The 12,139-nt window shown below is 41.4% G+C and overlaps 1 protein-coding gene across 1 annotated transcript in view; it reads right to left on the reverse strand.

Annotated features, from left to right (window-relative positions):
- The window catches only part of OXSR1 (oxidative stress responsive kinase 1), a 93,194-nt gene extending 81,256 nt beyond the window's left edge, over positions 1-11,938 (reverse strand). The window contains exon 1 of the mRNA XM_026454881.1: positions 11,536-11,938. Coding sequence (XP_026310666.1) covers positions 11,536-11,605 — 70 coding nt within the window. The 5' untranslated portion in view covers positions 11,606-11,938. The remainder of the gene's footprint in view (positions 1-11,535) is intronic.
- Between the last annotated feature and the right edge of the window lie 201 nt (positions 11,939-12,139).

Genomic DNA, 12,139 nt, shown 5'->3' on the forward strand with positions numbered 1-12,139 from the left:
CCAGTATTAGTTCTCAAAACCAGCTATTCTACCCCTGAATAATCTAACACTGATTGATTTAACTTACATATACGAAACCTGAAATATATTAATAGCACGTCCTATGTAAACCAAAACCATGCTGGGGTTACAAATGTAGATAAAGAAATGTTTGATCTTAACTTTAGTTATTATTTTCTAGTCATCAGTAAACAAAATCAATTTCACTAATAACAAAATACCAAACATACATATTAGCAATCATAATTGTTTAGATACTAAAGTATCTTTCTTTCACTCAAAGATTCATTCACTTAATGAACAAATCTTCTCACGAGCAAGATATTATGCTCTGGTGTGATTTAACAAATGGTCAAATGACAAGATGCTAATGTTTCCCACACCCATTGATAAGGAACTTGCAGGCTTCAGTTCTTCTATGCTAACAGTCACTCATCCATCTTCATATTATCTTCCCAAAACAAATGTTAAAATAATCTTCAGCAATTGAAAAATATTTTAAGGTTCTAACATAAAAGATTTTGATAACACGGTAAAAACTCACTACTTTCAACACTAATTCAGAATAATCAATGATGTTCTCTCAGAAAAAAATTTACTTCATAGAAAATAGCAATTAATAATGTAAATAAGATACGGAAGAATATCTAAAAGTTTTATCATAATTATTTTAACTATTTTCCAATATTTTGCAATAATCTAATAATATAGAAGGATTAAAGATACAAATAAAAAAATTTCATCTCTTCTTCAAAGCAGGGTTCCTTAATACAGTTTTTTAACAATTTACTGGGTTTACCATCATTTTTATTGATGTAAATAGGATCAAATAGAAAATACCAGTATACACTGCACACAACAAAAACAGAAGTTATTTGTAAAACTGTTACTTCAGTATAAATATTCATACATACCGGTAAAAGGTATCTGTTAGGAATGGTTTAGTCTGCTATAACAGGATGTTTTAGAAAAAAAAAGATTTTAAAAAGAACAAAAGGAATGGTTTAGTCAAAGTGTGATAGCTACTTCCCTAATGCCCTTGACTAAGCAGTGGCCTAATCTGAATACTAGTACCATGGAAAATTTTAAACAATTTGCAATAAAACAACATAATTCAGCCTTTCACTATTTCACATTGGCACGCATCCTCAATGCCCCATCCTACATCCTCACTTCTTCCACTCTTCTGTCCTCTCCTAGTTATTTCTTTAACTGCAACCAACGTTAGCATACGTCACACAGCAGAATAAATTAATATGCAGAAAATATGGATGAACCTTCTCTTTAAATCTTTCAAACTAAGTAACTCTACTTCTTGAGACAGAGAAGGATCTCCCCAAGCATGAGCAAGACTAAGAAAAAATTTCAGTCTCTCTCCGCTTTACTAGACTTAGAAATTTGAGAACCGGGCCAGGCACGGTGGCTCCCGCCTGTAGTCTCAGTGCTTTGGGAGGCCAAGTCAGGCAGATCACTTGAGCTGAGAAGTTTGAGACCAGCCTGGCCAACATGGTAAAACTTACAAAATCTACAAAAACTACAAAAATTAGCTGGGCGTGGTGGCACACACCTGTAGTCCCAGCTACTTGGGAAGCTAAAGTGGGAGGATGGCTGGAACCTGGGAGGCAGAGGTTGCAGTGGGCCATGAACATGCTGCTGCACTCCAGTCTGGGCAACAGAGCGAGACCCCACCTCAAAAATAATTTTTTTTAAAAAAGAGAGAAATAATGTAAAAATAGATATTCCTGTGAAGATAAAAATGAATTAAATGAATCAAATCAAATGAACACATTTTCCCCAAAATTGTGTCCAGCCATCACTATAATAGGCTTATAGTCTAAAGATTTTAAAGTATATTTTTAGGAAGGTTTTGCATTCACTAAAGAAAAGCACTAGCGCAGGCTGTTTGTTTTGAAAGATGACTAAAGCATTGTCACCTGAACCATGCAAAACATCAGAATTTACAATTTTGTTAACCCCTTTTCTAAATAGAGTCTCTTGTCAGAGTCATGTTGAAAATTAACTAGCAAAACAGCTGTAAGAATAGTTATCATCATAAAAATCATGCTATTCTGTCCATACAAAGATGAAAATAAAGACACACTGCCATATGCTTCAAGTAATTATTCAAGCAGCCTGATGGTTTTGCAATGAATCATCACTCGCTCTCCTGTTCGCTCTGGTGATCTCCCATCTGAGCGGATGACAACTCCATTCTTCTAGATGCTCTAGCCAAAAATCTTGGAATCATCTCATCTTTCCTTTCTCTCACATCTAATCCAACGGCAAATCCTCTAACTTCAAAAAATATGCTATATCCAGAATCTGACCTCTTTTCACCATCTCCACTACTACTTCTCTCTCCTGGATAACCTCCTTCCACCCTTGTGCCCTTATAAAACTATTCTTCATATTGCAGCCTGAGGTGTTTGTTTGTTTGTTTTTCAGACAGTGTCTCATTCTGTCACCCAGGCTGGAGTGCAGTGGCATAATCTCGGCTCACTGCAACCTCTCTCACCCAAGTTCAAGTGATTCTCATGCCTCGACCTCCCAAGTAGCTGGGATTACAGACATGCACCACCAAACCCAGCTAATTTTTGTATTTTTAGTAGAGATGGGGTTTCACCATGTTGGCCAGGCTGGTCTCAAACTCCTGGAATCATGGGATCCACCCACCTCCGCCTCCCAAAGTGCTAGAATTACAGACGAGGCACCTCGCCCGGCCTGCAGTCTGAGTTTTAAAATGTAAGTCAGGTCATGTTAAATCTCTGTTCAAGGCTGGGCGCGGTGGCTCAAGCCTGTAATCCCAGCACTCTGGGAGGCCGAGACGGGCGGATCACGAGGTCAGGAGATCGAGACTATCCTGGCTAACATGGTGAAACCCTGTCTCTATTAAAAAAAATACAAAAAATTAGCCGGGCGTGGTGGCGGGCACCTGTAGTCCCAGCTACTCCGGAGGCTGAGCCAGGAGAATGGCCTGAACCTGGGAGGCGGAGCTTGCAGTGAGCCGCGATCGCGCCACTGCACTCCAGCCTGGGCGACAGAGCAAGACTCCTTCTCAAAAAAAAAAAAAAAAAAAAAAAAAAAAATCTCTGTTCAAAACCCTGCAACAATTTTCAATCTTACTCAAAGCAAAAGCCAAGTTCGTACAATAACTTACAACCTGACAATCAGGACCAAGCATCCATACCACCTTACCTTTCTAACCTCTTCACCTATCTGTCTCTTCACCTTCTGATATACTCTGCTCTAGCTGCCCTCACACCTCCTTAGCATTCCTTAATCCCATCAGCATGCTTCTACTTCAGAACATGTGTTCTTGTTGTCCTCTGCTTGGAACAAACTTTCTGCAGATAACTACATCATTCACTTCTTCACCTTCTTTGGGTCTTTCCTCAACTGTCACCTTCTCAGAGAGGTTTTCCCTGACCTAAAACTGAAACCCCACCTCCATCCCTAGCAGTCCCTAACCGCTTTCCTGCTTTTTCTTCTTCTTTAGAGTTTCTAGATTATAAACTCTGTAAAAGCAGGCATTTTTTGTGTTTGCTTCACTGTTTTATCTCCAGCATCCAGAACAGTGCCTGGTACATAACAGGAGTTCAATAAATATTTGCTGAATGAATTAATCAAATAATGGGGTATATTTTCAAGGAAAAAACAAATCTTGTTTGGGAAAGAACAAACACAGAAATAGCCCAGTCTTCATGGGTGTTATTTCATTGTCACCATCATGTACATTAACATTCACTGAGCATCCATTCTGTGTGCCAAGTCTATGCTGAGTACTTTCTTTACTTACATTTCTTCTTTTCATCTAATCATTACAATAATCCCATGCGATAGGTTCATGGTCTTACAAGGCAATGTAAGTAAAGCAATGTAATTAAGGTAAAACTTAGGTCATACAGTTAGTTAGGCAGAGTAGGGCCTAGAAATAAGAACTAGCTGAGTTTCAACACTTTGCTCTTAATTGGTAGGCATCTGCCTCTTCAGATTAAAGCTAACATTTATTAATTGAATTTTATGCATCAAGTTATTTACTTGCAATACCCTATTTAACTATTATCATTTTAAAAAAAAATGAGGCCAATATTTTTAGTTGCTTAGCCAACATACAATTTCCCCTTCTTTAGTAAGAGAATCCTGACCTATTTTGTTTGAAGTAATAATGTGTCCAGCTAAAGCTTCATTTCCCAGCCTCCCCTGCAAATGACCAAATTATATAGTTCTGGCCAGTAAAATAGAAGTGGAAGTCACTGAGAAAGGAATCCAGGAAAGAAAGTCTTTTGAAAGAAAGCCAACTCAGCTTCATGTGTCTTTGTCCTTTTGCCATATTCTTCTGGACTAGAACACAAGCATGAGTCTAGAGGTGGAACAACCATCTTCCAACTATGAGAAGGAGAGTCACTTGCTAAGTGTGGTGGCATGAAAAAAAACTAGGAGCCTGGGTGCCTCACAGCACCTAGGCTGCCACCTCCAGTCTTCTTGTTATATTAAGGGGGGAAAAGATTTCATTAAGCCACTATTATTTCTATTTTCCCCACATGCAGAGAAATGTAAGCCCTATTTGATAGAACACTATGAGGTTGTTGGCCCAATGCTGGCCTCACAGAAAATGTCACCTTAGCTGAGTCTCCCAATAAGCGGAAAAATACACTATTAAGCACCACTCTATTGAAAGCATGAAGTCCTTCACATTTATGGAGGTGCTAAAGGTAAGGCCCTGGAATCTGTATTTGAAAACCACAACTTTAGACTCAAAATGTGTGGCTAGTAAACAATTAATGAAAATAAAAAGGGAAAGTCAAGAATAGAAATATATTGCACTGCCTTCACCAAAGTGTCAAAACTAGGTGAATCACACCTTAAAGCTAGTATGAAGTTTTCAATTTTCTAGTCTGAGGTAAATAGTGAATACTCATTGAGACTTTTCACGATGCAGGGCAATAAAAGCTAACTGGCACAGCCCTCTCTGCCATTATATTGTATTATTAGCAATATCATGGTTACAGTTATACTACCATGTCCAACATAAATCCCTAAATCCATCTAAACCTGAATGAGGCCTGGACTAAGAAAAAAAAAAGATGCAAAAATAAAATAAAATAAATGCAATAATATTCCAATAAGTATTAAAAACAGATTCAAAATATTGTAAGTGTTATAAGATTTCACATCACATAGGATTTCATATTTCATGGCAATACCAAAAGTTGGGAAATATGAGGACAAGAGAAAGGGTAAAAAAAGGTCAGAGATAATAACAACTATCATTTTATACAAGCTAAACACTTCCCACAAATAATGACACTCAACCTATATAACAACCCCAATGACAGAGGTGCTATTCTCCTCAGTATACAAAAAGCTGACATGGAAACTAATTACATAATTTGTCTAAGATCACATAACTAGTAAGAGGCAATGCCAGGATTTGAATCTGGGTCAGTCTAACCCCAAAGCCCAAATTGTTACAGCTGCTTCAACACATGCCAAACACAGTATAACACATGCTCAGAAATTCTAATCTAAGACTAAGGGCTCAAAAATACTGAAATTCTAATCTAAGACTAAGGGCTCAAAAATACTGAAAGATCAATGATTAATTGTGAGAAGGACACTAACATCTTTTACACATAATCATACTTAAAGAACTTCAAATCTTGCCAAAGCATGCTTAAGGCATTAAACCTATACGATTTATTAAACCTATAAACGATACGATTCTTTAAAAAAAAAAAAAAAAAAAAAAAGCCCTTTGAATTTTCAGTCTACAGGCTTTTAATACGTTCCCAGGAGGAGATTCTGTTCTCTGTAGGACTTTACCAGAAAGACGAAGAACAAAACAGAATGTGAGAAACAATCCCATAAATAGTATAGTGCTAAGAAGCAAATGTGAAAGAAATTACAGTTCAAATAAACAGATTACAGTTCAAATAAATGTATGTGTTTTGATGGAGATGACACCATTACACTGATTTCTCTAGAAAAAATCCTTTGAAAACAAAATTTAAATGATCCCAAAACCTTTTTTCTAGATTTTAATCATTTGTTTCCTGAAAAAGTTGAGTGTAACCTGAAATTGCAAAGATTCATTTTGAAGACCACAGCTTATTATAAATTACTATGTACCAAACATTTTGGTATGGAAGCAAAGTTAGAATAAGAATACAACGCTTTACTGAAACTTGCTACTTGTACTAGGCTGTAGATCAAGGAAAAAAATTTTTTTCTCCCTGTTGGGAAAATGGAGAGAGGCTGTAAGGAGTAGACTGGAAGGATGTGACAGGTGTGGAATATCTATCAGATTTTTTTCACTCTAAAGATAGATACTTCCCTTGGCCAGGCACAGTGCTTCATACCTGTAAATCCCAACACTTTAGGAGGCTAAGGTGGGAGGATCGCTTGAGCCCAGAAGCAGAGACCAGCCTGGACAACATATGAGACCCTGTCTCTACAAAAAATAAAACTATGAGGTGGGCATGGTGGCACGTGCCTGTAGTCCAGCTACTGGGGAGGCCAAAGCAAGAGGATCACTCGAGCCAGGAGTTCGTACAGTGAGACAGTGAGCTGTGATTGCATTTCAGCCTGGGTGACAGAGACACTGTCTCAAAAAAAAAAGCAGGGGAGATATTTCCCTTAATCTGTGAGACAATGTCCCCCATCTTCTAGTTTATATCCAAGAACCAATGTAGATACAGGAACAAGGATCCTGAATTAGGCTACAGGAGACATAGATGCCAGTATTGGCTCTGCCTCTAATTAGCTATGTGACTTTAGGCAGTCATTTTACCTTTCTGTCTCTGTGTCTTCAACTGTAAAACAAGGTGGTTCACCTTATTTCACACCATACACAAAAATTAACTCAATATGTATCAGAGGCTTAAATGCAAGAGCTAAAACTAACACTTAAAAGAAACTATAGGATAAAAAAATCTTCACAATGCTGGGTTAGTAAAGATTTCTTAGATACAACACCAACGGCAAAATAAATAAAAGAAAAAAAGTGATAAACATCAAAATTCAAAACTTTTGTACTTTAAAAGACACCATTAAGTAAATGAAAGAGGTCAACCGCGGGGGCTCACACCTGTAACCCCAACACTTTGGGAGGCTAAAAATACAAAAAATTAGCCGGGTGTGGTGGCACACACATGTAATCCCACCTACTCGGGAGGCTGAGACAGGAGAATTGCTTGAACCCAGGAAGCAGAGGTTGCAGTGAGCCAAGATCATGGCACTGCACTCCAGCCTGGGTGACAGACCAAGACTGCAACTCAAAAAAAAAAAAAAAAAGTTAAAATTAAAGAAAGCAAGGCACAGTGGCTCACGCCTGTAATCATAGCACTTTGGAAGGCTGAGGCAGGCGGATCGCTTGAGCCCAGGAATTTGAGATCATCCTGGGAAATGTGGCAAAACTCGGTCTCTACAAAAAATACAAAAATTAGCCAAATGTGGTGGCGTGCACCTGTAGTCCTATCTACCAGGGAGGCAGGGGTGGGAGGATCACTTGAGCCCAGGAGGTGGAGGTTGCACTGAATTTGAGATCTTCCTGGGAAATGTGGCAAAACTCGGTCTCTACAAAAGACACAAAAATTAGCCAAACATGGTGGCGTGCATCTGTAGTGCCAGCTACCAGGGAGGCAGGGGTGGGAGGATCACTTGAGGCCAGGAGGTAGAGGTTGCAGTGAGCCCTGTTCATGCCACTGCACTTCACCCGAGGTGACAGAGTAAGACTCAAAAAAAAAAAAAAAAAAGGAAATGAAAAGAAAAAAAAATACTACAGATGGGAAAATATTTAAATTAAATCATATATCAGATGAAGGACACATACCCAGAATGAATACACATACCCACACTTCTATAACTCAAAATAAATAAAAAAAAACAGCCAGGCACAGTGACTCACCCCTGTAATCCCAGCACTTTGGGTGGCCAAGGCACGTGGATCACCTGAGGTCAGGAGTTTGAGATCAGCCTGCCCAACATGGTGAAACCCCATCGCTACTAAAAATACAAAAATTAGCTGGGCATGGTGGCGAGCACCTATAATCCCAGCTACTCAGGAGGCTGAGACAGGAGAATTGCTTGAACCCAAGAGGCAGAGTTTGCAGTGAGCTGAGATCTCACCACTGTACTCCAGCCTGGGCAACAGAGCAAGACTCCATCTCAAAAAAAGAAAAGAAAAGAAAAAAGAAAACAACCCAATGGGCAGTCCAACTGGACAAAAGATTTGAACAGATATTTCACCAAAGAAGATCTATGAAAGCCTAATAAATAAGCACATGAAAGGATGTTCATCATCATTAGTCATTAGGGCAATGCAAATCCAAACCACAATGAGATACCACTTCATAACCACTAGGATGGTTACATGCAAAAAGACAACAAATGTAGAGAAATGAGAACTCTTATAATTACTAGTAGGAACATAAAACGGTACAGTTACTTTGAAAAACAGTTTGGTAGTTTCTTAAACAGTTAAATTTGTGATACAACCCAGCAATTCCACTCCTGGGTATACATCCAAGGAAAACGAAACATATTCTTGGGACGACTTGATGCGAATACTCAAAGCAGCCTTATTCCAAACAGCCAAAAAGCAGAAACAATCCAATGCCCATTAACTGGTGTCCAGTAAAAAGGAACCATGTACTACATGGCAGATGGATGAACCTCAAAAAGCATTATGGGAAGTAAAAGAAGCCAAATGCAAAGGACCACATATTACATGATTATATTTACATGAAATGTCCAGAAAGGGCAAATCTTTAGAGACAGAAAGTATATTTGTGATTGCCTGGGGCTGGGGGTGGGAACAGGGAGTGACTGCAAATGGACATGAGGCATCTTTCTGGAATGATGGAAATGTTCTAAAATTGGATTGTGGTGATGACTGAACAATTATGTAAATTTACTAAAAGATTATTGAATTGTACATTTTAATCAGGTAAATCTTATGGTATGCAAATTATATCTCAAATTTGTTTTCAAATGAAAAAATGTTTATGCTAAGCAAAAGAAACCAAACATAAAAGACCACATGTTATAGGATCCTATTTATACAAATGTCCAAAAAAGGCAAGTCTATAGAAACAAAAAGTAGATTTATGGTTGCCTAAGGCTGGGGGTGGAAAAAGGGATTAACTGTAAGAAAGCACAAGAGATCTCATGGGGATGTTGGAAATACTCTAAAACTGGATTATGGTGAAGACAGTTGTACAACACAGGGAATTTACTAAAAATCACTAAACGTTACACTTAAAATGGGTCAATTTTATATTAAATTATACCTCAGTAAAGCTGTTTTAAATCTATGAAAGATGGTCAAATCACACTGGAGTTCCTAACCTTTTAAAAACCATGGACCACTTTGTGAATGTGAGGAACACTAACCCTATCCAGAAGACTGAGAGGCTACCTTTTGCCCACTCACAGACATCCTAAGGGTCTGAGGACACCAAATTAACAAATCACCAAATCTCTAGCGCCTTTGCAACTCTGAAATTCTTTGCCATCTTAACACCAAAGGCTTTGAGAATGAGTACAACCACCCTCTTCATCCTAGAAAGATGGACACACTACCAGAAAAAAAATAAAAATAAAAAATAAAAACTCTTCTTTTAAAATGATGATAGGGAACCTCGTCTTTACTTCTCTGGCATCATTTTGGAATCTTCCATTTAATCCTTTTCTTCAATATGAAACTGACTGGCGGAACCAGAAGCAATCAGTTCAGACCGGGAACCAGCTGCCTTTAGAACCAACGAATACACGTCAAAGATGGAATAAATACGTAGCAAGCACACAGGCCCATGAAGTGGCTTAAACAAAGATGTGATATCTTTATTTAGTCCAGGTTTTTTTGTTTTGTTTTGTTTTTGTTTTTCCTACATAAACCAATACTGCTTTAAGCCCAGATTGTCTTAAAACAAGAAGTAAAAAAAATTTTTTTTCACAAAGTTTTTTTAAACCCACAGTGAAATAAACACCGACACTCCCAAGGCAGCTAAGAAGTCTTCAGTTAGTCTTTGTTACAAAACTAATTTTAGGGCAGGATGCTGACAAAGTAGACAATTCTCCTTCCTCCAATACACAGGTGTCTGCTCATGTCAGTTTGATTGAGCCTGTATAGCTAAACTCACCCCCCTTTTGATTTCCAAGGTCACTGGGTTATTGTTGCCCAACAAATACTCCCCTCATCCCCAGTCCCCAGCCTCCTCCCAATCCCTAGGCTTCTGTGAGAATTACAATCTATGTTTGTGCAAGTTTTGGTCTCTGCCGACTGGTATTCCTGGACCCCCTTCAAATCTTTTCACACACCAGCCCAATTTATCGGATCACGTCAAGGCACTATTTGAGGGCCTCCAGTGATACACAAAATTCCAAAATCTGTAGCAAGGCTGAGAAGATCCCTAAGCTCTGGCTCCTCCCTTCCCTCTCTATCCTTGCCAACTTTCCTTCAGGTCCTAAAACATATCGAGCTTTTCCCCTACTCAAGGCCACTGCATCTCCTCATCCCTCTGTAAGGAAAAATCTTCCTGAGGCTCTTAATCCTCACTTCTCATCCTTCAGGGCTCAATTGAAATGGCATCGCCTCAGAAAAAGAATTTTCCTTGAAATCACCCTAACTAGATCTCCAGGTTATTCTCTATCAGAACATCTTGTTTATCTCCTTCATGGCACTTGGCAAAATCTCTTCTTTTTAATTCCGCCCCCCCCCCCACCCCCCACCCCCACCACACACAGAGTCTCGCTCTATCGCTCAGGCTGGAGTCCTGTGGTGCGATCTAGGCTTGCTGCAGCCTCCGCCTCCCGGGTTTAAGGATTCTTCTGCCTCAGCCTCCCAGGTAGCTGGGACTACAGGCGAGCCCCACCACATCCAACTAATTTTTGTATTTTTAGTAGAGACAGGCTTTCACCATATTGGCCAGGCTGGTCTCAATCTCCTGACCTCGTGACCCACACGCCTCGGTCTCCCAAAGTGCTGGGATTACAGGCGTGAGCCACCACGCCCGGCCCTTTTTAATTCTTTTTGTCTACTTATTTAATGTCTACCTCCTCGACTGGAAAGTCACTTGAAAGGAGTCAGAAGCTGGGTCTCTGTTGCTCAGCGTGGTTCCTGCAGCTTCACCTGGAGGATCCCCAGCTCGCCCCAGCACGGACCGGGAGGAAAAAACTAAAGCAGAAATCGATGGCTGTGCCCACAACTTCAAGATCCCATTTCTCACACAGCCTCGGTAAGGCCTGTCCCACACCTGCAGTTTCTTTCTCTACAAGACACATGGGTCGCTCCTGTGCACACATCGGAGAATGCTGTACACAAATCTCTCCTGAGCCCCCTCAAGCCCCACCCCATCCCACGCCGCCTCACAGGCGCGCGCCTCAAAACCCCCTTCCCGTCTCACACGCGCTCGACACAAGCGTCCCACGAATTTCTGTGAGGGCTGCGCTCCCCGAGCTTCCGCGGATCCCCACGTTCCCGCGTCCCCCGCCGCCCAGCGCCGCGCCTTCCCCCTCCGCGGCGCCTGCTCTCACCGATCACCTCCTGCAGCTCGTAATCGTCCCTGTTGATGGACCAGGGCAGGGCGCTCGAGTCCTCGGACATGACGGCGGCAGCGGCTCGCGGTCCTCCCTCAAACTCGCTGACCTCGCTCGTCTCCTCGCCGCGCGTCTCCCCACCCCCAACAGCCGCCGCCGCGCCCCCACCAATCGTCTCGGAACAGCCACGGGTCGGACGGCGCCAGGGCGCGGGGTCACCGCGCGGCAGAGCGGCGGGGGCTCAGAGCTCCGGCGGACCTCGCCTCCTGCTCCTCCGCGTCCGGCACTGCCCGGCCCAGCCCACGTCCTGTCCTCGGCCTCCGCAGCAGCAGCGACAGAAGCTTTGCCTGGGCCCAGCCCCTCTGTCCCGCCCTCCACCCCAGCCCCACGCACGGGCCAAACTTTCCCTTCTCCCTCCACCTGCCGACACGCAGCGCGCTGACGTCACCGCGCTGGTCACGCCCCACCTCGGGCTCGCCTCCGGCCGCCATCTCCAGTGTGGCTGGATACAAAGCGAGCTAGAAACCCGAGAAGATGGGAGTTGGCGGTGAAAGGGAAGAAATACTTAGGTAGAGGTTCATCGAAGGCATCGAAAAGCCGT

The sequence above is a fragment of the Piliocolobus tephrosceles genome, chromosome 2, assembly GCF_002776525.5.
Source record: "Piliocolobus tephrosceles isolate RC106 chromosome 2, ASM277652v3, whole genome shotgun sequence".
In the NCBI taxonomy this organism is placed as follows: Eukaryota; Metazoa; Chordata; class Mammalia; order Primates; family Cercopithecidae; genus Piliocolobus; species Piliocolobus tephrosceles.